General features: G+C 42.9%; 1 protein-coding gene across 1 annotated transcript; it reads right to left on the bottom strand.

The window, feature by feature from the left end:
* Positions 1 to 14,644: 14,644 nt before the first annotated feature.
* Positions 14,645 to 19,806, bottom strand: NCR1 (natural cytotoxicity triggering receptor 1). Its single transcript, XM_028166260.2, has 7 exons — positions 19,773 to 19,806; positions 19,655 to 19,690; positions 19,194 to 19,478; positions 16,821 to 17,099; positions 16,512 to 16,559; positions 14,963 to 15,010; positions 14,645 to 14,835 (listed from the first exon to the last, which is right to left on the bottom strand). Exons 1-7 carry the CDS (start codon positions 19,804 to 19,806, stop codon positions 14,645 to 14,647), a joined length of 921 nt encoding a protein of 306 aa, XP_028022061.2.
* Positions 19,807 to 25,347: the final 5,541 nt, after the last annotated feature.

Here is a 25,347-nt window from a genome sequence, read left to right as displayed (position 1 = left end):
TGGAAGAAAGCTCTCTCGCATGTCCCCAGAGGGGGCCATCTGATATCTCTAAGACATCTCATTAATGAAGATCAGAACGTCAAATGTTAATTACTGGATCAAAATGTAGAATTGAGCACTGGTTTTTCACTCTCTGGTTTCTGGTAAATTCCGCACAAGTCACAGACCCACTTGATGTTAAAATATTTTCTCTCACAAGGATAATAAAAAGCAAAGCACTTTGTTTGTTGCTGTACTTATTAATATGCCCAACAGCTCACTTAGGGTAAACTTTATACTTGGCTTACTTAGTCTAGGAAAAAATATTACAGCGTTCATAGATGATTATGTGGGTTTCTTCTATTTTTCTGCCCTCGTGCAAGTATTTCTTGGCCTAATGTAATAGTTGCCCAATAAGCCTATATGATCAGTGTGGCTTGTGGTTTTCTTAATCAGTTTTATGATATGCTAATCCAGGAGTTGGTAAGCTTTCTCTGTAAAGGGCCAGCTAGCTAATACTGGGTTGGCCAGAAAGTTCATGTGGGTCTTTCCATAAGATGTTATGGAAAAACCCAAACAAACTTTTTGGGCTAACCCAATATTTTGGGTTTTGCAGGCTCTATGGTCTGTCATAACTACTCTACTCTGCCATTGTAGTGTGAAACAGCCAAAGGCAACACATAAGTGAGTGGGCGGGGCTGCATTCCAATGAAACTTTACGAAAACAGGCAACAGGCCAGATTTGGCCCATGTGTTACAGTTTGCCAATTCCTGTTCTGAACTATCCTGTTATTGAGAAGCACACATCTGACCACGTCACTCTTCTCTTTAAATGTTCAGTGATTCTGTTTGTATGTAATCCATACCTGTTGCTGGTAACTCGTAGAAAAGGCTGGAAGGCCAGTTCGAACTTTAAAGAATAAAGTCACCATTTGGTGCTAATTTCTAGGCACTGACAAAAGTGGGTAATCACTCCTTCCTTAATTTTTCCACCAAACTTAAGAGGTAGGAGATAAGACTACCTTAAGTAGTCCTATACTGATACGGGAGTCTGTATCGATAGGGGACATTATCGTAAAGTCCCAGTTACAGAAACAACGGCCTATAGTTAGTGATTTAGGTTGAAAGCTTAAACGACACAATTTGTTTTGGATTTAGGATAACGTTTTCAGTGAACTTTTCTCCCTGACAGTTTTCACCTGATAACTATAAAAACCCCAAATTTCACATTTTTAGGTGAGATGAAATGTATTTTTAAAACCTTATTCTTGGGACTTCTCTGGTGGCACAGTGGTTAAGACCGCCTGCCAATGCAGGGGACACGGGTTCGAGCCCTGATGCCGCAGAGCAGCTAAGCCCGTGCGCCACAACTACTGAGCCTTCGCTCTACAGCTGGTGAGCCACAACTACAGAGCCGGCGCGCCACAACTACTGAAGCCCATGCGCCTAAAGCCCGTGCTCCGCAACAAGAGAAGCCACCGCAATGAGAAGCCCACACACTGCAACAAAGAGTAGCCCCTACTCGCTGCAACTAGAGAAAGCCTGTGTGCAGCACGAAGACCAAACGCAGCCGGGGGGAAAAAAAAAACAAAAACAAAACCTTGAATAATTTAGGTGGTATACACTTGAAAGCTAACAGGTGTTATCCCTCAACATTTTGAAGGTATTATTGCATAGGTTTTAGCCTTCGTTGTTGCTGTTGGACTATCTCCTTTTGGTCAAATTGGCATTTCTTTGTAGCATTTCTCTGTAGTCAATCACCCCTTTTTTCTGGCTGTTGAGATGTTCTCTTCGATTTGTCTTTGAGTACTGACATGTTTAAGTATGGGTATTCTTTTTATCTCCTATTTTTTATTTTCTTTTATGCTAGGGATTCAGAGCTCTGGGAAAAAATTTGGCTTTTATCTCTTTATATATTGTCTCCCATTTTCTATGTCTCATTTTACCTTCCATATCCCTTTCACATTATTCCTTCTGTGCCGTATTTTTTGTGGGTTAAACATCACATTAGTTCTTTCAACCCATCAACTAGAAGATAAAGACCACAAGTTAACATAGATCTATGAACTCAAGTATGGAGGTAGTATGGCTTACCTTAGTTGCTCGTTGATACCAGGAAGGACCCAATTTCTCTGTTTTGCATTGCCATCCTTAGCAGGCCCTTATTAAGATAAATCTGCTCAAATGCTCAAGGCTGCTGTGGTATTTGGGGTGACACTCAGCTGATACTAACTTAAATCAGGCTTTTGGATACCAGTGTTTAGTGGGACATGGTTAGGCAAGGATTTCAAGGGGACAGACGATGGAGGAATTGAGTGTGGATCAGGAAGAGTGATCACGTTATTAGAGGTGAGGCTGAGTGAGTCAAAATTCAGCGTTCTCCTTGAGTACAGAGCTCTTGGGTAGGATTTCTGTTTTTTAAAAAAGATACAGGGACTTCCCTGGTGGCGCAGTGATTAAGAGTCTACGCTCCCAGTGCAGGGGGTCCGGGTTCGATCCCTGGTCAGGGAACTAGATCCCGCAACTAAGAAGTCCGCATACTGCAACTAAGGAGCCCGCCTGCTGCAACGAAGACCCAGCACAACCAAAATAAATAAATAAATAAATAAATGAATATTAAAAAAAAGATACAAACATAGTTGAGAGAGATTGTGATTGACAGTGTCTGGGCCAGACCCTCCCAGAATTTTAAATACATTCTGATTGACACTCTGCAGCACTTCATTCCCCCCTGCCCCCCAAAGATCATGTTATTTTATCTATTTATAAAGAAGGAAATGGAGAGGACTCCCTGCCCCTATATGACATGGCCTCTAAGAAGATTAAGACTTGAAAACAAAACTCTTCAGATTGTAAAGCCTGTGGCTTGTCTTATAGCTCACTTTGTGCAGAAATTTTTTAACATCTTTATTGGAGTATAATTGCTTTACAATGGTGTGTTAGTTTCTGCTTTATAACAAAGTGAATCAGTTATACATATGTTCCCATATCTCTTCCCTCTTGCATCTCCCTTCCTCCCACCCTCCCTATCCCACCCCTCTAGGTGGTCACAAACCACCGAGCTGATCTCCCTGTGCTATGCGGCTGCTTCCCACTAGCTATCTATTTTACGTTTGGTAGTGTATATATGTCCATGCCACTCTCTCACTTTGTCACATCTCACCCCTCCCCCTCCCCATATCCTCAAGTCCATTCTCTAGTAGGTCTGTGTCTTTATTCCCATCTTACCCCTAGGTTCTTCATGACCTTTTTTTTTTTTCTTAGATTCCATATATATGTGTTAGCATACGGTATTTGTTTTTCTCTTTCTGACCTACTTCACTCTGTATGACAGACTCTAGGTCGATCCACCTCACTACAAATATCTCAATTTCGTTTCTTTTTATGGCTGAGTAATATTCCATTGTATATATGTGCCACATCTTCTTTATCCATTCATCCGATGATGGACACTTAGGTTGTTTCCATGTCCTGGGTATTGTAAATAGAGCTGCAATGAACATCTTGGTACATGACTCTTTTTGAATTATGGTTTTCTCAGGGTATATGCCCAGTAGTGGGATTGCTGGGTCATATGGTAGTTCTACTTTTAGTTTTTTAAGGAACCTCCATACTGTTCTCCATAGTGGCTGTATCAATTTACATTCCCACCAACAGTTTAAGAGTGTTCCCTTTTCTCCACACCCTCTCCAGCATTTATTGTTTGTAGATTTTTTGATGATGGCCATTCTGACCGGTGTGGGATGATATCTCATTGTAGCTTTTTAATTTAATTTAATTTAATTTATTTATTTTTATTTATTTATTTTAACATCTTTATTGGAGTATAATTGCTTTACAATGGTGTGTTAGTTTCTGCTTTATAACAAAGTGAATCAGTTATACATATACATATGTTCCCATATCTCTTCCCTCTTGCATCTCTCTCCCTCCCACCCTCCCTATCCCACCCCTCTAGGTGGTCACAAAGCACCAAGCTGATCTCCCTGTGCTATGCGGTTGCTTCCCACTAGCTATCTATTTTACGTTTGGTAGTGTATATATGTCCATGCCACTCTCTCACTTTGTCACAGCTTACCCTTCCCCCTCCCCATATCCTCAAGTCCATTCTCTAGTAGGTCTGTGTCTTTATTCCCGTTTTGCCACTAGGTTCTTCATGACCTTTTTTTTTTCTTCCTTAGATTCCATATATATGTGTTAGCATACGGTATTTGTTTTTCTCTTTCTGACCTACTTCACTCTGTATGACAGACTCTAGGTCCATCCACCTCACTACAAATACCTCAATTTTGTTTCTTTTTATGGCTGAGTAATATTCCATTGTATATATGTGCCACATCTTCTTTATCCATTCATCTATCAATGGACACTTAGGTTGCTTCCATGTCCTGGCTATTGTAAATAGAGCTGCAATGAACATTTTGGTACATGACTCTTTTTGAATTATGGTTTTCTCAGGGTATATGCCCAGTAGTGGGATTGCTGGGTCATATGGTAGTTCTATTTTTAGTTTTTTAAGGAACCTCCATACTGTTCTCCATAGGGGCTGTATCAATTTACATTCCCACCAACAGTGCAATAGTGTTCCCTTTTCTCTGCACCCTCTCCAGCATTTATTGTTTGTAGATTTTTTGATGATGGCCATTCTGACCGGTGTGAGATGATATCTCATTGTAGTTTTGGTTTGCATTTCTCTAATGATTAGTGATGTTGAGCATTCTTTCATGTGTTTGTTGGCAATCTGTATATCTTCTTTGGAGAAATGTCTATTTAGGTCTTCTGCCCATTTTTGGAAATTTTTTAAAAGTCTTATGGAGTTTGGGGGTAAAGCAGCATAGAGTTTAGGACACTGTAGATCAGTGGTTCTCAGTAGGAGGGAGTTTTTTTGCCACCCAAGGGACAATGTTTGCAGATATTTTTATTGTTACCACTAGGGGGCGTTCCTGGCATTCAATGGGTAGAGACCAGGGATGTTGGTAAACATCCTGCAATGCACAGGACAGCCCCTGCCACGACAAAAAAATGACCCCACCCAAAGTTTCAATAGTGCTGAAATTGAGAAAGTCTACAGTCTGGCCATTCCTTGCTATAGAATAAGACAGTGGTCTTCCACTGAGCATGATTTTGCCCCCAATCTGGCAATGTCTGGAGACTTTTAAAAAATCATGGCATGATACACATCACATCAGTGTTACCATTTTCATCGTCTTCAAGTATGCAATTCAGCAGCATTCAGTATATTCACAACATTGTGCCACCATCACCACCATCTAGTTCCAGGACTTTTTCATCACCCCAAAAGGAAACCCCGTACCCATTAATCTACTTTGTCTCTACGGATTTGACTCTTCTGGATCTTTCTGGGTCGTAACCGGCTGTGCTACTAGCTTCTAGTGGGCAGAGGCCAAGGGTGCTGCTAAACATCCTACAATGCACACACAACACTCATCACCCTGAGGTTGAAAACCCCAGTGCAGATGGACAGCATGTGATGTCTTCAGGATATTGCACCCTCCCACGAGTCCCCAGCTGGGTCAAGTAAAGACCTAGGAGGGGTAGTGTCTCTTCCTTCAAGAGAGCAGGTGTTAAAAACCTCAGCCTTGTGGTGTCAGGAGGGCCTCCCTCAACATCCCGGCCTCGGTCCCTTCATGGCTCAGCTCTGCTGGGGCCAGAGGGCTTGAATGGTTGCAGAATCATGGCTATTGCTCTCACCATCCTGCTGAGCCTTGGTGAGTCCCAGAGAGAAGGTGGGGGACACCTATTAGTAGAAGTGGAGGCGAACTCTTGGCTTTGGGGTTGGTCTCACCAGGGCTCTCTTCCAGGCCATGCGTATGAGCCAGGAGACCCAGGCATGGGAAGGCGAGTCCTTCCCCCAAGGGGATACTTATCTAACCTCTTGTGGGGTTTTTTAGCAGTCAGAACGCACACAACATTTATCGTTTTCTCTCTTACATAGGTGTAGTTTTTGGTACCCCAAAACCATTACAGTAGTAACATCAAGGATCACTGATCACGGATAAGAATAATAAGAAGAATAAAGCATAATAATAATAAAAAAGTTTGAAATAAGGCAAATGTGACCAAAATGTGACACAGAGAGAAAGTGAGCAAACACTGCTGTAAAACGGCACTGGTAGACCTGTTCGACAGAGTTGCCACAAACCTTTAATTTGTAAAAAAAAAAAAAAAAAAAAAAAAAATCCCTGCAAAGCGCAATCAAATGAGGTATGCCTGTATTTCAGTAGTTCATTCTTTTTTATTGCTGAGTTCACTCTGTTTACTCTTTTTTTTTAAGATTTTTTTTTTTTTTTTTGGTGTGGGCCATTTTTAAAGTCTTTATTGAATTTGTTACACTATTGCTTCTGTTTTATGATTTGGTTTTTCGGCCGCGAGGCATGTGGGATCTTAGCTCCCAGACCAGGGATCGAACCCGCACCCCCTGCATTGGAAGGTGAAGTCTTAACCACTGGACCGCCAGAGACGTCCCACACTCTCTCTCTCTGTTTATTCTTTCACATTCTGCTGTAGAGACAAGCAAAACTCGTTCTCCTGCTGATGGACTTTGGGCCGTTTCCATTACCTGTTGCTTTAGAACTGTGTTCTGAGGCACCTCGGAGGTATGCAAGGTCCACTCGGGATTAGCTGCTAAAGTAGAGGTCAAAACCGCCATGTTACTCCTCACTGGGAAAGAGTTGATTAGCCTTCCAGGGGCTGGGATTCCCTTGGCTTTTTTGCCCTTGGTGCAGCATCAGTGTTAAGGGAGAGGCAACCAAGGTTAAGTCAGAAACCAGTAAACCAGAGGCAGTCACAGCTGCCTGATGACTGGCTAATGGGAACCTCAGCTGCTTCTGGAGTTTAGGTGACGCTAAACGCTAAACAAGTAACGCTCTTGTTTTGCACAAGGCGGTTGTGAAAGACAGGTTTGGGGTTATAAAGTCGCTTCTATAAAAGGCTCAGTCGGAAGGATGGCACGGAGAGCTGAATCCAGGGAGACTCAGGGCTTGATACTTCTTTCCAGGATTACTTGCCAGACCTTCTCTTTCAGCAATTCCGATTCCTGGATTCCGAACAAGGGGTCTGTGATCACCAAGTGTCTGGGTCCTCCGGAAGTGGAACATTCCATCATGGTCCGGGGGCGAGGGGTGCGGAAACCTTCACACTTAAGGTAGAGAGAAACCTCCAGCGTCCAGAGCACAGACCCAACGCACATCTAAGAGATGGATCCGGATAGAGCGGGGAAATACCATTCTTTCTATGGAGGCAGAGGGCCCTGATCAGAGCTCAGTGACCCAACGGAACCGTCGATGACGGGTGAGCGAAACTCACACGGACATTTAGGTCAGGGCTGGGCTGGGATCTGTTGTCTCCAGCAGATCCACTGCCCGACATCCCATCCCATCCTAAATCTCAATCCATTTGGGTCGCATTCAGACTCTCACTCAGAGCATGCCCAGCTCCTGTTCTGGGACCCAGGCTAGACTCTGGGATCTCTCTCCAGCCCAGTAGTTCTCAAATGGGGGTGATTCTTCTCTCTCCTCACCCCCACGTCAAGAGACACTTGGGGCTGTTACAACTCGGGGAGGTGGTGCTCCTGGTGGGTAGAGTCCAGAGATGCTAAACGTCCTGCAATGCACCCTGCGGCCCCCTCCCCCACCCCGTACAACGAAGAATCATCTAGCCCCGAAAGTCAGCAGTGCCAGGGTTGAGAAACCCTGGTTTACAAGATTCTTGCCCCCAAGATAACCACCATCTCTGACCACTCAATTTGGGGAAGAAGGCAGGGTTCCAAGTCTGGGGCAATTCTCCAAACTCCACGTGGGGTAAGACACCCCTATTTTTAGAGGACTGGCAATAGGTTCCATGTCAGTGAGAAGAGAGGAAGCAAAGCTGGAGAAGATAAACAGACCGAGATATTTTACAAAGAAAAAGATTAACCAAAAAGTCCTTTATTTGGCCCTGCTGACCTCTTTGCTCACGTTTCAGGTGGGTTTTCCCCTTGCTCGCTCTGTTGCAGTCGTGCTGGGTGTCTTGCTACTTCCCTGCCTCGGGCCCTCCACCTGCTGTTCTCTCTGTCTGCTGGGTGAGCGTTTTTGAGGCATTTCAGTATTTGATGTGTCCACCCTTCTCAGCACAGTCAATACGTCCTCACCCAGCTGACCGCCAGATCTCATGGAGGTCCGTCCCCCATCACACCCACCTCTTTCCATCACCCTATTTATGTCCTTACAAGCCAGGGGTTCTTATCTGGGTCACTCTTACTTTCGTCCTCAAGGAGACATTTGGCAATGCCCAGAGAGACTTTTGGTTGTCACACATTGGGTGGGTGGGTGGTCCTGGCATCTAGTGGGCAGAGGCCAGGGATGCCGCTGGCACCAAGCAATGCTTAGGACAGCCCCTGCCATGCACTGAATTGTGTCCAAATGCACATGGTGAAGCCCTAACCCACCAATGTGACTGTATTTAGAAGAGAAACAGGGCTTCCGTGGTGGCGCAGTGGTTAAGAATCCGCCTGCCAATGCAGGGGACACGGGTTCAAGCCCTGGTCTGGGAAGATCCCACATTGCCGCGGAGCAACTAAGCTCGTGTGCCACAACTACTGAGCCTGCGCTCTAGAGCCCGCAAGCCACAACTCTTGAAGCCTGGGCACCTAGAGCCCGGGCTCCGCAACAAGAGAAGCCACCGCAATGAGTAGCCCGTGCATCGCAATGAAGAGTAGCCCCCGCTCGCTGCAACTAGAGAAAGCCGGCGCACAGCAACAAAAACCCAGCGCAGCCAAAAACAAATAAATAAAATAAATAAAAAATTTTTAAATGTTAAAAAAGAGAAACATTTGGACATCTATCATAGAGAAATTGAAACCATGGCATTAAATGAAATCAACCAGGCTTGCGTTCAGAGAAACGTGGGTCCACCATAGAACCTTAAAGCTCTGGCATTGGAGAGCCCGAAAACTCGGTGGTGGAGGGACAGTCAGAAGTGAGTAGGGAGAGGTGTCAGAAAAAGCCATCGAAGTGACTATTTCAAGGAGGAAGTGGTCGTATACAAGTACCAGAAGAACAAAATAAGGTAAGGTCTGAGGAGCGTCCACTGGGAGTGCCAGGAAACTCATTAGTGTTTGTGACAAAAGCAGCTTCTGAGGAAGTGTGGGCTGAGAAACCAGTTTCTAGTGGTTGAGGAACAAGTGTGAAGGGGCAAAGCAAAGACCGCCCATGTGGGGAATATGTCAGGGCAACTGGTCACCTCGTCCATGGACCAGGAAGAGTAGAAGGGGATGGACATTCTCCGAATAATCGTATCCATGTTCTGAAGCTTTAGTTCCTGTTCCTAACTCAGAGTTAGGAAACTTTGGTGCCAGTGGTGGTGGTGGTGTAACAACTGTGGAGCACTGACAAATCCCTAGGATGGGGGACTTCCCTGGCGGTCCAGTGGTTAAGACTTCGCCTTCCAATGCAGGGGGTGCGGGTTCGATCCCTGGTCTGGGAGCTAAGATCCCACATGCCTCGCGGCCGAAAAACCAAACCACAAAACAAAAGCAATAGTGTAACAAATTCAATAAAGACTTTAAAAATAGTCCACATCAAAAAAAAAAATCTTAAAAAAATAAACCCCTAGGTTTATATGTCATGAACTCATATATTACTAAGAAGAAGCTATTGTTCCCTCCTTTCAGCAAATGCAAGGTGAAAATAGAAAGGACATATCTTGCCTCAGGAACACAGGTGTTAATGGAGGTCGAATTTGGTCCTTTCCCCCACCTCCTGATTGTGCCATCCACCTGTTGTATGAAACGGGATGACGGAAGCAGGCAGGGAAGGCAGACTGGAGATCCAGTCTTAGTGTTGTAATGGGCAAGATGGAAGAACTTGGGGGTAAACACAGAAGGAAGAGAGGCAGGGCTGGGGTAGGGAGAGGAGATGCCATCTCAGCCTTCAAACCTCACCTTTCCTAATACCCATGAGACCAGGATACTGTAGCATCAACCTGCGGAAACAGATCACCAAACGTGTGGGCACCTTGAGAAAGAGAGATAGGTTAGACCAGTGCTGTGATGGAGTGATGAGTGTGCCTGCTTAAAAATAAAAAAATCTATCTATATATATATATAGATATATAGATATATATATATAGAGAGAGAGAGAGGTATAGATATAGATATATATGATTCAGCCATGAGAAAGAAGGAAGGAAATTTTGCCATTTATGACAACAAGGATGGACCTTGAGGGCATTATGCTAAGTGAAATAAGTCAGAGAAAGACAAATACTGTATGATATCACTTAAATGTGGAATCTAAAAAAACAAACTCGTAGAAACAGAGAGCAGAATGGTGGTGTGTAAAGGCTGGGGGGTGGAGAAAATGGGGAGCTAATGTTTAAGGGTACAAACTTGCAACTAGTAGACAAATAAGTCCTGGAGACCTAATGCACAGTACAGTGATTACAGACAACAGTATCGTACGATCATCATCGAACTTGGTAAGAGAGCAGGTCTTAATTATTCCAACCACAAAAGGAAGTGGCAATTATGTGATGTGATAGAGGTGTTAGCTAATGCTACAATGGCAATCCTTTTACAATAGATAAATGTCTCAAAGCAACACATTGTATACCTTAAACCTACACAATGTTCTGTATCAATTATACTTCAATTAAAAGAAAAACACTTTTCAGTTTGGGACAACAGAGGCTCTCTGATGTCTCTTGATGTTGCTCCAAATGTATCCTCTTCTTATCACACCTATCATGGTTCATCCACAATATCAACGCCAGTGGGTGGGAATGAGGGCAAAAAAGGTCCCCTTCGTCCACCCAGGTGCCCAATTTACAAACTTCCGAGTTTTTTTTTTTTATTTGGAGTACAATTGATTTACAACGTTGTGTTAGTTTCAGGTGTACAGCAAAGTGAATCTGTTATACATTTATCCACTCTTTTTAGATTCCTTTCCTGTATAGGTCATTACAGAGCATTGAGTAGATTTCCCTGTGTTATAAAGTAGGTCCTTATTAGTTATTATTAGTTATCTATTTTATGTACAGTAGTGTGTATGTGTCAATCCCAGGCTCCCAATTCATCCCTCTCTCCCTTACCTTCTGGTAACCATAACAAACTCAGAGTTCTTGTTGACCCTGCCACCTGCCCGCCCATCATTTCTAAACAATAACATGAAGTATGGCTTCTGTGCCTGAAATATGTCAAAGGTGTCTACCTTCTCAGAGTGGTTATTAACTTTCACCTAGAATAATGTAGGAGCCTCCTAACTGATCTCACTGGATATGTTCCTTCTTATTTTTGAATGGAAACAAACTTAGCAAAAGAAGAATACAAAGGAATTTTCTAACTTGGACAATGAGTATCTACAAAAAAATTATAGCAATTAGCTTACTCAATGGTAAGATATTAAAAATATTCCCCATAATATTGGTACTAAGAAAAGGGCACCTGCTATTGCCACTCCTATTGATTAATGTACTGGAGGTTCTAGCCAGGTAATAAGACAGTAAAAAAAAAAAAAAGAAATTAATTTGGAAAAAAATCCTAAAAATGTTTGAATCTAAAAATAATCTTAAATAGTCTAAAACTGTTAAGATTAAGAAGTGAGCTTTGCAAGACACATTCCATATTAAAAAATCAATTTTATTTTTATACTACCAGCAAGCAACAGAAGCAATAAAATTATTTAAAGAATGATACCACTTACAAAATAAAAGTCATGTAAGTAGGGATCTCTCTGGAGGTGATGTAACTATTGGATATTTCTGGTGGGTATCTAACAAAAGATATGCACATTCTCTACATAGAATACTACAAGATATTAATTTAGAGAAGTTACTGAACATGAAGTTAAATGGTGAAATGTACCACATTTAAGGTTTGAAACTTCCAAGGATGGAAAGATTGAAGAGATGATGATTCTCCGTAAATTGATCTGTAGCTTAGATACGATCTCATGCGAAATCCAGGTGGGTGTTTTGTGAAAACTGATACCCTAAGGTTAGTATTGAAATCCAAAGCATGCAGAATAATCAAGGCAATCTTGAAAAAAAAAGGACAGAGCTAGAGAATATGTTACCAAGTCTCAAGACCTACGTGTACCTATCACTCACAGCTGGACCTCCATCTGGGTTACCAGTATTAGTTATGGAACCTATATTGTCCTGGTTGTCAGCACTAGAAATAGGTGAGCCATTCTCAACTCTTCTGTCTCCCCCCACCCACCATGCTTTTGTTTTCTTTGCATATGTCCTTCTCACTGCAACCGGAAGGGTCTTCATACAGTGTAGAAATCATCATACTGCATCCATGATCAAAATGCCTAGTGAGCTCCCTTTGCCTTAAGGATACAATGTGCATTTATTTATGTGGCTTCCATGGCCATGCTTGATCTGTCTCCTGCATTTGCCCAGCGTCATCCACAGCTACTCTTTTCTGTCACAATCAGAGCTCTAGTTATACTGAATGTTTTCACTCTCTGTCTTACATCTGAGCCTTTGGATACATTGGTACGGACAGCTGCCGTCTTCCCCTTTCCTCACCCCTGCACCCCCCTCAATGTCTCTATGTAATGGAATCTTTCACAGGAAGAGGGCCCAAGGGCATCCTCTAGTTCCTCTCTCACAAGACATTTATTTTCTCACTTCTTTAAGATCTCTACTCCTGGACAATAAATCCTGTCATGGTGGGGATAATGTTTGCCTTGGTGTGTTGTACTCTCACCAGTGCCTGACACATAGTAGGCTCTTATAACAAGGGCTGGAATTGCTTATTACAACTCTACTGTATTACCTTTCACTTCATTGGTAGTGGAAGTACCAATATTCAGCTTGCCACAGAGCTATTTGGAATAAAGGCTACATCCTCAACCTCCCTTGCATCTAGGTGCAGAAAGCTGTTAAGTTCTGATCGTGGGGAAATAAATGAAAGTGTCTTTGGAGTGTTTCCAGTAAATCGTCATCACAAACAATTGGCCAGTACTTTACCCCCACCCTCCTCCCCTCCCTTCCTCTCTCCTTCCTTTCTTTCTCCCCATACTTCATTTTGCAGTCTGACATACAAGCCATGTTCAATAGTTCAGAAAGAGCATTGCAATACTTAACATCTGGCATTGACCCATTGACCAGTTTTGGAAGATTTTAACTTGGACTGCTAAGGACAACAGTAGGGCCACGGTGGTAAAGACCCCTCCATGCCCTTGAGGAGGCTCCTTTGCCCAGGTCAAGCCCTGCCTTTATATCTTGACCCCTAAAATATTTCTACCTGACCCATTTTTTCCTTGAGACTCTAGGTTTCTTGCCATAAACTAGAATATGGAAAGTTTGGAATGTCCTGAACCCACCCCAAACAAGTCCATGTCATCTTGAGATGAATAAGACTATAAATGGGTATTAACTAGAAAGTCTTGGACCTTAGAACACCTGGTAGATGAAGACCAGAAAGAAGAAAATTCAGTATTGGGGCCACTAGTAATGAGGTAATAATTGGTATGATTTTTAATTGCCCTTAGTATCAGGAATAATAATGGTTACCGTGCATTGAGTAACTTATACATGTCAGAGCGTATGCTGGTTTCCGGATATTCTTGATCTCCAGATCTTCATGTTATCCCTTTGAGGTTGGAATTAATATTTGCTGATATTTAACAGAAAATGCAGATTTAAGAATGAATTTGACCTGTGTGAGGTGTCACAATATTGAGAGGAGGCGGGGACCCACATAATGGGTATATGAATGGGTTGACCAAGTAGAAACTCTCAAAAAGGAGAGCGTTTGTGGTGCCCAGACAACATTTCAAGGACCATTCTCAGGAGTCTCAAGTTCCAAGGGGCACTCTGACCCCATTTATATATCCATTTGTTCAACATATATTTCCTGAGAACTCTCTGAGTAGTGGGAACTATGAACACAGCCATTACACCTGACATAAATTTAATTCACATGAGTTCACAGTCGATACAGGAAAATGGATACGTAGGCAGTATTAGGGTTCAAAGGCTGTTGTAGAGAGTTACAGGTGCTTTGGGACTATGAAAGTAGTATCTTAAGTCAAGCTGGAGGATTTGGGAAATCATCTTGGAGGAGATGATATCTACTAGGAGACCCAAAGAACAAGGCAAGGTATGGATAAAGAAGTGGAGAAGAAGAAATCCTGCAAGGGCATAGGATAGAGGGAATTGGGGTATAGCTGCCATCCAGCCAGGACACATTGGTGTAGATGTGCTGTTTGTTTATAAGCCTGCACCTCCATTCACTGGTTGTTGCCTCTCTGGCTCTTGTTCCATTTGATAAATGCACCTATTCTGTACTGGTGGTTAAATATTTTGAATGACGTGTGCAAGAGACAGCAAAGAAGAAATAGTGATAAAGACAAAAGTAGGGAGGAGATATTCCCACGGCCACGCCGTTAAAGATGTTTTCAGGAAAGACCAGAGTGGTTAAAAATTTGATTCTCAGGAAGCAAGTGCAACAGTACTTAGAACCTAGAAGAGACAGCGGGTTTTGCCTACAGAAGAAATTTAGCGCTTTCATCCCCAACCCTCTGCCAAACTCCATGCAGTTCTCCCTTAGTTTTCTGCGATGACTCTCTCCTCCACGGGTTCAACTCAGAGCTCCCACAGCCCAAGGTCAGGGTCAGCTTGCAGCTTTACCTATGGCCACTGCATCTCTCGGTCATTCCTCCAGGGCTCTTTGTGTTCTGAACCTTCTCCTGCATTCCTGACTTGAAGCCCTGCTGGCTCTGTCTTGAGGCTTCTTCCTTTGAAGCCAGTCTTCAACCAGGAGCGACACAAGGGCCACCAGGACCAGGAAAACTAGGCCAATCCGAAGGAGATTCTGGGCATTGTGATCCCAGAGGACAGGATCTGGGGTCAGAAGAACAAGAGTGATCGCTCACAGGAACCTACCAAGACCACCTCACCCCATCTCTCTTCCTCTCTCCTTTCCCGATCTTATCTCCTTTAGCGCCTACAGCCCCCGCTGCTGGCTTACCTTCCTGGAACTGGGTCTCTGTGGTTAACATGTAGGAGTCCCAGTGGCCTGCAGAGGATAAGGAAAGAGGAGACGTGAGGAAACGAGATGATGTGGCCTCTTCCATCCCAGGCGCTCCTACCCTTGGATACACTCCGTGACGTTCTATAGCTTTTCTAGGTCCACCCCTCGCACTCCAGGGCCCAGTGGCTTCATCTGGCAGGTGGAGTGGAAGAGGGAAAAGACATACTGTATAGCACAGGGAGCTCTACTTAATGCACTGTAGTGTCCTCAGTGGAGGGGATACATGTATATGAATGGCTGATTCATTTTGCTGTGCAGTAGAAGCTAATGCAACATTGTAAGGCAACTATGCTCTGATAAAAATTAATTAAAAACAAAACAAAAGAAAACAAAAGACAGACAAACCAGAGGAAGAATTTAGCTCTAGGACTAATAAGCGTGTGTCTCCAGGCATATCTTCTGTGTGAGCCTCCGTTTCCTCATTAAGTCAATCGCCATCCTTTCTTTGTCCCACTAGTCACATCATTCAGTCTTTTTTTTTTTTTTTAAATTAATTAATTAATTAATTTTTGGCTGTGTTGGGTCTTCGTTTCTGTACGAGGGCTTTCTCTAGTTGCGGAGAGCGGGGGCCTCTCACTGTCGAGGCCTCTCTTGTAGCGGAGCACAGGCTCCAGACGCGCAGGCTCAGTAGTTGTGGCTCATGGGCCTAGTTGCTCCGCGGCATGTGGGATCTTCCCAGACCAGGGCTTGAACCCGTGTCCCCTGCGTTGGCAGGCAGATTCTCAACCACTGTGCCACCAGGGAAGCCCATGTCATTCAGTCTTAACCAGACTTCTTCAAGGTCCTAAATGAGCCGCCCCAGCCCTCCACACCCCTACCATCCCCCCTCTGACATCATTTCCTGTCCACTGGCCTCCTGGCTGTTCTTTTATCATCCTGCCCATCTTTCTGCCTTAGGGCGTAAGCCTAAGGACTAATGCCCTCAACTCTTTCAGCTCTTTTCTTTCTTTCTTTCTTTTTTTTTTTTTTTAAAGTCATTATTGAATTTGTTACAATATTGCTTCTGTTTTATGTTTTGGTTTTTTGGCCATGAGGCAGGTGGGATCCTAGCTCCCCGGCCAGGGATCGAACCCGCATCCCTGCATTGGAAGGTGAAGTCTTAACCACTGGACCTGCAGGGAAGTCCCTCAGCTCTTTGCTTGAAGCCTCCTTCTCTGTGAGGCCAGTATGGGCAACTCTTAAATGCTGCTACCTGCCCTCTTCCCCATCACCTTAATGCCATTCGTTCTACATTGTCTTTTTCCACACCATCGTTTCCTCCTTGTGTGCTCTGTCATTGATTTATGTATCCTGACTTTGACGCATGGTCTGCCTTCTCCTGCTAGAATACGAGTGCCACACAAGCAAGGATCTTTGGTTGACTGATAGAACTGTAGTTCATGGCATACGCTATGCACTCAAGGGATGTTTTGAACGAATGCCAGGTTTTTAGTGTCACTGGGAGGCTTTGAGTCCTTCCCCAAGTTTAGAAGTACGTGTTACTCACCGGAAGAGGTGTGTTCTGTGGGCGCAAAGGTGGTGTCCCCGGCATCTCCTGGCAATGGAGACAAGGAGAAAAATCAAGGGATCTGGTCTTCCCACTTGTTCTCTACACTCCGCCCCCCGCCCGCCATCACTCTGGCGATATTCCTCATGAGCTATCAACTGGGCCTCTGGGAAATCGATGTGGATGAGGGCACTGGTGAAAAGTACCCTCTGTGCGTCTTCCCACCTGCCTCTTTGCTGCCTCTCTCATCATTATTTGGGGGTCAGGGATCCAGAAAGGACATGGGGTAAAATTGGGGGGTGTCCTCACCTTCGACCAGGAGCTTCACAGGCTCACTGGGGAAAGACCATGTATGTTTGTTATAAGAGCCAAAACATCTGTATGTGCCTCTGTGAGCTGTGCTCACAGGGCCCATGGGGAACTCCGCCTGGATATTCCCATCTCTGCGCTGTGGGCGGCTGGATCTTCCCTCCTTGAGCAGAAAGAAGATGCTTGTTGCTGTTTCTAGGCGGCAACGGAAGGTCACGTTCTCTCCTGAGGTCACCTCAGGTCTGGGTTGAACTGAGAGGGTGGGTGTGTCATACAGTCCTGCGAGAGAAGGTGGCTGGTAGGTAAAGAACATAATTTCTTTTTTTTTTGGTCAGGCGGCACGTGGGATCTTAGTTCCCCGACCAGGGATTGAACCCACGCCCCCTGCATTGGAAGTGCGGAGTCTTAACCACTGGCCCACCAGGGAAGTCCTGGTAGAGAGCATCTTTATTCTGCTTCCTATATCCCCCATCCCTCTTCTCCTTAGAACCAGGATATCGCTCCCCAGAATCTTGGTCTCTTCTGTTTCCTAGATGTGTCTCGGTCATGGACATACCCTCCCTGATCTCTCCCTTCACGACTGAGACAGTTGCTCCCCTAGCTTCCAGGAGTGTTAAGATGAATCTCTTTCTAATGATACAGATGAACTTATTCGCAAAGCAGAAATAGAGGCACAGATGTAGAGAACAAATGTATGGATACCAATGGTGGCTGGGATGAATTGGGAGATTGGGATTGACATATATACACTGTTGATACTATGTATGAAATAGATAACTAATGAGAACCTACTGTAGAGCACAGGGAACTCTACTCAGTGCTCTGTGGTGACCCAAATGGGAAGGAAATCCAAAAAAGAGGGGATATATGTATACGTATAGCTGATTCACTTTGCTGTACAGCAGAAACTACCACAACATTATAAAGCAACTATACTACAAGAAAAATTAATTTTAAAAAAGATGAATCTCTTTCTGGGAATTGCCCTGCATCATTGGTCCTCAGCGTTTGGTCCTTGGGACCAAAACAACATCAGCATTGTCGGGAACCTTGTTAGAAATGCAAATTGCCAGGCTCTATCCCAGACCTACTGCGTCAGAAACTTAGGAGAAGAGCAACCATCTGTGTTTTTAAAACATTATTATCACTTTTAGTCATAGTAAAATATGCATAAATCTACCATCGTAAGTATTTTTAATTGTACATTTCTGTGGTATTAAGTACATCCACATCGTTGTACAACCATTATCACCATTAGTCTCCGGAACGCTTTTCATCTTGCATAACTGAAACTCTGTACACATAAAACACTAACTCTTCATTACCCCTTTCCCCAGCCCCTGGCAACCACCATTCTACTTTCTGCCTCTGAATTTGAGTATTTTAAGTACCCCATGTAGATGGAAACATACACTTATTGATCCTTTGATGACTGGTTTATTTCACTCAATATAATGTCCTCAAGTTCATCCATGTTGTATCGTGTGTTAGAATTTCCTTTCTTTTTAAGGCTGAATAATATTCAGTTGTATGGATGGACCACATTTTCTTCATCCACTCATTCACTGATAGGCAAAGGATGTTTCTGCCTTTTGGTGATTATGAATAATGCTTCCATGAACATGGGCTTACTGAAGTCATCTGTGCTTCTACAAGCCCTACAGGTGATTCTGATATCTACTTAAGTTTGAGAACCATATGCCTCAACTGAAGGGAACCATCTGACCCAAGATTACCCGGCCTGCTGGTCACCTTAACCCCACTTACTTTGTCTTTTTTCCATACCACCATTTCGCCCTCACATGCAATATAATTGATTTGAATTTCCTGACTTTGACTTATGGTCTCTCTTCTGCTAGAATACAAGAACCACAAAAGCAAGGGTATTTGTCTGCAATCTCCCTAAGAGTGGTTCTCAGCCAATCGCTGTTTGATACAGTGGGGGGTACAGAGCTTCTAGCCTCATTTCAAGACTATTCTGAAAGGCCACCCAGGTCCAGAGTCCCACATTTGCTCGGCCGAGGTCTCAGTTGAAGCTGCACCACAGACCAACTTCCCCTTCTGCCCGGCCTGTCCCCCTCACTCATCACAGGTGTGGTGTTTGAGGACCCTCCACAGGAATCCCCTCTGTGCACAAATATCCATCTCAGAGCCTCTTTTCTGAAGAACCTAAGACAAGTCTGCTTCTAGGACATAGAGACAATTCTCTAAAGGTAATCCCTGTAGGAAATAATCAACCCTCTACGTTACCCTCAAGACAAATACTAGTATCTGAGTGAGGCTTGGAAGAGAGTAAAGAGATGACTAAGTGATGACCCTGCCCAGGAGTCAGGCTGAGGAACTGACTCTACAGCTATGCAGGGGGACAGTTACCTGTTACCACCAGATCCAGAGGGTCACTGGGCTCTGACCAGAGCTCCCCACTTCGATAGAAGCACCTGTACTGCCCTGCAGTCTGTGAGGTCATGGACGGGATGGGGAACTTTACTCTGTTCACCATTCCAGGTGACTCCGGTCTCTTGAAGGCAGAAAGGCCTCCCTCAAAGTGCAGTTGGTACTCAACGGCCTTGTGAGTTCCTTGACACCAGATGATCACCAGTGTTCCTTTTGGAATCATGAAACTGGGTTTGGCCCAGATGACAGGTTTCGAGAGAGTCTCTGGAAAGGAATCAGAGGCTGGAGTTCCAGATAAAGCCCCTGCCCACCCTACTTTCCACCCAGCTGCTGGTCTCAAGCCCTCCTGGCAAGCCAGAGCCCCTGCCCTCTCTTCCAGTTGTTCTCAGATGGATACTTAGTCTCAACCCAGACTCTGGGGCTTTGAAGGAAGGACTCACGCTTCTGGGTACTGGTCCTCTGGCTCAGAGACAGCCCTGGAAAACAGGAATAATGAGATATATTGCCCCATCCACACTAGAGCCCTGAATTCCATCTCTCTTCCATGCAAGAACTTACCAAGAAAGAGAAGGGCAGCAAGTGTAGAAGGCATAGCTCAGGTTCTGCCTGGCTAATATGGAGAGCTGGGGGGAGACTGAGTCCAGCAGGCCAGGGAGATGCACAGGATGTGGTGAGTAAAGCCCAGCACCAATCACCACGGGACTTTCACACTGACTTCTTTATGAGAAGATTCAAAGGTCTCCCCCCCACCTCCGGCCATCGGGTATAAGGAAAGGAAACGGTCCCCAGGACACATCTGATGGTATCTGTGGTTTCTAACCAGAACCTCTGAGAGTTGTCTGCCCGAACTGAAACTCATTTCTGGGTCAACTTCTACATTTTGAAATATGGACATTATGCTCAGGGAAGGCATAGGGTAGTGTGCAGAGCAAAAGCCTTAGAATCATTAAAAAAATAGGTGTTTAACTTTGGCTTCCCTGTGTACGTTCGTATGCTTGGATGTCAACTGGTTTCATCAGAATGGAATGATAATACTGCCTTCTTCAAAGAGTTGTTGTAATGTTTCAGTAAATAATATTTTTAAGCAAAAATATATTTTATTTGTTACATAATGACATTCCTTTAGTCTGTTATAAAGCAGAAATTAAATATTAAAATATTAAGTACTTAATATTAAAGTATTGTCTGTTATAAAGCAGAAATTAAATATTAAAATATTAAGTACATAATATTAAAATATTGTCTGTTATAAAGCAGAAATTAAATATTAAAATATTAAGTACTTAATATTAAAATAATGTCTGTTATAAAGCAGAAATTAGATATTAAAATATTAGGTACTTTAACATATTAAGTACTTAAATATTAAAATATTAAGTATTAATATTAAAATATTAAGTAGTATAATATTAATATATCAAGTACTTAAAATACTTTAAATGCAAAATGTGTCCATTGTTCTTTTTTTAAGGGTCTAAATAAGTTTAAATTAATTAATTACTTAATTGAAGTATAGTTGACCAACAGTATTGTATTTGTTCCAGGTGAACAGCACGGTGATTCACTATTTTTGCAGATTATCCTTCATTATAAATTATTACAAGATAATGGCTATAATTCCCTGTGCTATATAGTATATTCTTGTTGCTTATCTATTTTATACATATTAGTTTGTATCTCTTAATCCCATACCCTTTATTTGTCCGGACCCCCTTCCCAATCCCGTTTGGTAACCACAAGTTTATTTTCTATATCTGTGAGTCTGTTTCTGTTTTGCATATACATTCATTTGTATTATTTTTTAGAGTCTACATATAAGTGATATCATATCGTATTTGTCTTTCTCTGTCTGACTTATTTCACTAAGCATAATATTCTCTAGGTTCATCTGTGTTGCTGCCAATGGTAGAATTTCATTCTATTTTATGGCTGAGTAATATTCCACTGTGTGTGTGTGTGTGTGTGTGTGTGTGTGTGCGTGTGTATCTATCACATATATTACATCTTCTTAATCCAGTCGTCTGTTGATGGACACTTGGGTTGCTTCTGTGTCCTGACTATTGTAAATAGTATTGCTATGAACATTAGGATGTATGTATCTTTTTGAATTCGTGCTTTCATTTGTTCCGGATGTATACCCAGGTGTGGAATTGCTGGATCATATGGTAGTTTTATTTTTAATTTTTTGAGGATCCTCCATGCTGTTTTCCATAGTGCCTACACCAATTTACATTCCCACCAACAGTGTAGGAGGGTTCCCTTTTCTCCCCACCCTCTCCAGCATTTATTATTTGTAGACTTTTGGATGGTGGCCATTCTGACAGGTGTGAGGGGATATCTCAGTATTGTTTTGATTTGCATCTCTCTGATAATTAGAGATGTTGAGCATCTTTTCATGTGCCTGTTGGCCATCTGTGTGTCGTCTGCCCTGTGTCTATGGGGCACTGGTAGGTGGTGTGGACCCTCGCCTGTTTGACTGCCAGGCCCTGCCTCGTGTGGTGGTTGCTTACCCACTGGTGGGTGGGCCCAGGTCCCAGGGTGGCTTCTTGTGGGACCCCAGGGATCCTGGGGCTGGTGGTGTCCCACTGTGGATGGTTTCCTTTGCTGTGCAGAATCTTTTTAGTTTTATGTAGTCCCGCTTGTTTATTTTTGTTTTTGTTACCTGTGCTTTTGGTGTCATATCCAAAAAAATTATTGACAAGATCAATGTTGAGGTACATCTTTTCTTATGTTTTCTACTGGGAGTGTTAGTGTTTTGGGTTTTATGTTTAAGTCTTTTTTTAAAAAAATAAATTTATTTATTTATATATATATTTTTTGGCTGCATTGGGTCTTCGTTACTGCATGTGGGCTTTCTCTAGTTGCGGCGAGCGGGGGCTACTCTTCATTGTGGTGCGCAGGCTTCTCATTGCGTTGGCTTCTCTTGTTGAGGAGCATGGGCTCTAGATGCATGGGCTTCAGTAGTTGTGGCACGCAGGCTCAGTAGTTGTGGCCCACGGGCTTAGTTGCTCCGCGGCATGTGGGATCTTCCCCGACCAGGGCTTGAACCTGTGTACCCTGCATTGGCAGGTGGATTCTTAACCACTGCGCCACCAGGGAAGTCCCTATGTTTAAGTCTTTAATCCATTTTAAGTTAACTTTTATGTGTGGTGTAAAAAAGGGTCGAATTTCATTCTTTCACAGATGTTTTCTTCCGGTCTGTGGCTTTTCATTTCTCTTGATACTGTCTATCACAGAGTAGAATTTTTAAATTTTAATCAATCCCAGCTTATCGATTTTTCCTCTCATGGATCATGTCTTTGGTGTTGTGTCTAAAAAGGCATCACAAAACCCAAGAGCATCTATGTTTTTTTCTAAGAGTTTTGTAGTTTTCGTTTTACATTTAGGTCTGTGATCCATTTTGAGTTCACTTTTGTGAAGGGTGTAAGGTCTGTGTCTAGATTCATTTTTTTGCATGTGGATGTCCGGTTATTCCAGCCCCATTTGTTGAAGAGAGTATCTTTGCTCCACTGTATTGCTCTTGTTTCTTTGTGAAAAATCAGTTGACTGTATTTATATGGGTCTATTTCTGAGCTATCTATTCCATTCTATTGATCTATTTGTCTATTTTTTGGTCAACAACACACTCTCTTGGTTATTTATAGTAATTCTTGAAGTTGATATGGAAATGGGGGCGAGTGCTATCCTCACATCACATGATAGTAATGATACTTTCCTCCTCTATTTTCTGCTACCGAGCTCACCAACTCAGAGTGGAACAGTTTATTCCAGCAGTGTGCAAAGATCTGAAGATAAAATCATCTTGAGAGGCAAGGTTTCTGGTAACCAGACTTGAAAAACATTTCCTATGTGTAGGCACTGTTCTGAGTGGCTGGCATCATTCATTCATTGAATTCTCATGATAACCTGATGAAGTTGATAGCATTTACTCCACCGTTTCCAGATAAGGAACTGAAGCACAAATAAGTTAAATAAATGCCATGTTTTATCCAGCTCATTAGAGGGGTTGGGTGATCATCTTAGGGGAATATGTTCTGAACCTGGAGTGTCTTCCCTGGACACCACATACTAAGGGCAATCATGCCATCCATTCTCCCTAAGTTTGTCTCTGGTTTCTCAGGTACTTCTCTGTATCTATTTAGTCCAGCTCCAGTTTTCACCTTAAGCTCACACCTGTGCTCCTAGGACTATCCCCTTATGCACACTATAAGCCCTGTTGGAGATGATGGATTTCAAGTCATGACTCAACCACTGAGGGTGTTACTAATAATTTAATCATTTTTGATACTTGAAGAAACTCAACTTGATTGAGATATAATTTACATACTATACAATTTACCATTTAAAGTGTAGAATTCAGTGGTTTTTATTATATTCACAGAGTTGCTCAACCATCATCATAATCTAATTTCAGAACTTTTTAATCACCCCCCCCCCAAAAAAAAAATAAACCCCTCCAATACCCACTAGCACTCACTGCCCAATACCCCCTCACTCTCCCAGCTTTGGGCAACCACTAATCTATTTTCAGTTTCTAGACCACAAAGAACTTTTTAAAAATTGTGGCAAAACATACATAACACAAAATTTACCATTTTAACCATTTTTCAAAGTTTTTTTTATTATGGTAAAAAACCTCCACATACATGAAACTTACCGCCTTTACCATTTTTAAGTGTACAGCTCAGTGGCAACTAGGACATGTACATCATCATGCAATCATCACCACCACCCATCTCTAGAATTTTCTCATCTTCCCAAACTGAAACTCTGTATCCACATAATCATATCATTATCCAAATCATACCATTTCTGAGCCTCTGTTTGCTCGTGTGACATGACTGTCAGATGATTGATTGAATTAAAATTGATTCAATTAAAATTCACAGCGTTACAGTATGCTCGCTCATGTAAATGAAACGACCAGCATAATGCCTAACGTAGAACTGAAAGTCATGTATCTGGGAAAATAATCTAAAAAAGAGTGGATATCTGTATATGTATAACTGATTCACTTTGCTGTACAGCAGAAACTAGCACAACATTGTAAATCAACTATACTCCGATAAAAATTAAAAAGAAAAAACGTAAAGTCATGGATTAGAAACCGCCGTACACCTTGCCCTTAAGCAAGGGGCTTATACTTAACTTAAATCAATCTAATACATAAACTGTCAAAGGCTAATGCACTCACCACTCAATGTCTGAAATAAAAAGGCGAAGCCGAATTTATTATTACTATAGTAAGGGAGAGTTATGCTGGCCAGACACAGTGTCTCTGAGCAGAGCCTACCGCTGACCCTATACAGGGTTTTTGGGAAATGTGGATTTTCAGGGGCTCTTCTGGTTTGAACGTTATCCGTAAAAGCATGTTTGTTCGAGGGAGTCTATTTTGATTGGCTGTCTCTCACCGGTGTGGTGACTGGAGTGAACCTGTTTCTGATTGGCTGACATTTAGAAGCAGGGAGCTGTCTGATTGGTGGAATGGTCAACGTGAGTGGTCATTGACGATGGGTTATAAACCCATTCTAGTGGCTACTTGTCATCGTGGCTACAGAAAAATCAATCATTTTCCTAGGAGCGCAGGACCCTTTTATTCTCAGAACCCCTTTTCCAAACGAGGCCCTACCATAGAGAAAACCACGTATGTGAAGCTAATCTTTTCCCTCTCTTGGAAACAAACTGCATTGCATTTCTCTGGTCGATTTGGATCTGATATAAAGACTCATTAGTCCTCCTCTGCAACTGTGGCACTTCCCTGTTGTTTATTTGGCTCAGTCACTAACATTTCCTTGTTTATCTGGCTCAGTCACTAACTTATTTATTCATGATCTCAATAAATATATCCAATACTTCATGTTTTCTAGACCTCATGATGCATACTACAGAAAGATGAATCGATAGACTAAGTAGCTTAAAGTGCTGAGATGATCCAAAGGAGATGCTTGTTCGGCTGCTTTCACAAGTCTGTTTACTTTGCATTGGAGGCATGAGACATTTTGAAGTGGGTTAGTTTCATAAGAACAGGAGAGTCTTCTTAAGAGTCGGAAAAGCATGTGTTAACGCACAAATGTAACTGTAGGGAAAGCTAGAAGCACAGTTATGTCGTGGAATATATGCTATGTTGAGTGGA

The sequence above is a fragment of the Balaenoptera acutorostrata genome, chromosome 19 (genome assembly GCF_949987535.1).
Source record: "Balaenoptera acutorostrata chromosome 19, mBalAcu1.1, whole genome shotgun sequence".
NCBI lineage: Eukaryota > Metazoa > Chordata > Mammalia > Artiodactyla > Balaenopteridae > Balaenoptera > Balaenoptera acutorostrata.
The sequence above is the reverse complement of the archived record's forward strand: the minus strand, read 5'-3'. Positions and strand labels throughout refer to the sequence as shown.

What these genes read in the sequence shown, in the direction of transcription:
- NCR1 (XM_028166260.2), bottom strand. Translation starts at nt 19,806, where the DNA reads ATGCCTTCTACACTTGCTGCCCTTCTCTTTCTTG. An exon ending in CACAGAACACACCTCTTCCG is followed by an intron (nt 15,011 to 16,511) that starts GTGAGTAACACG and finishes TATCCTCTGCAG; the next exon opens with GCCACTGGGACTCCTACATG. An exon ending in AGAGACCCAGTTCCAGGAAG is followed by an intron (nt 14,836 to 14,962) that starts GTAAGCCAGCAG and finishes TTCTGACCCCAG; the next exon opens with ATCCTGTCCTCTGGGATCAC.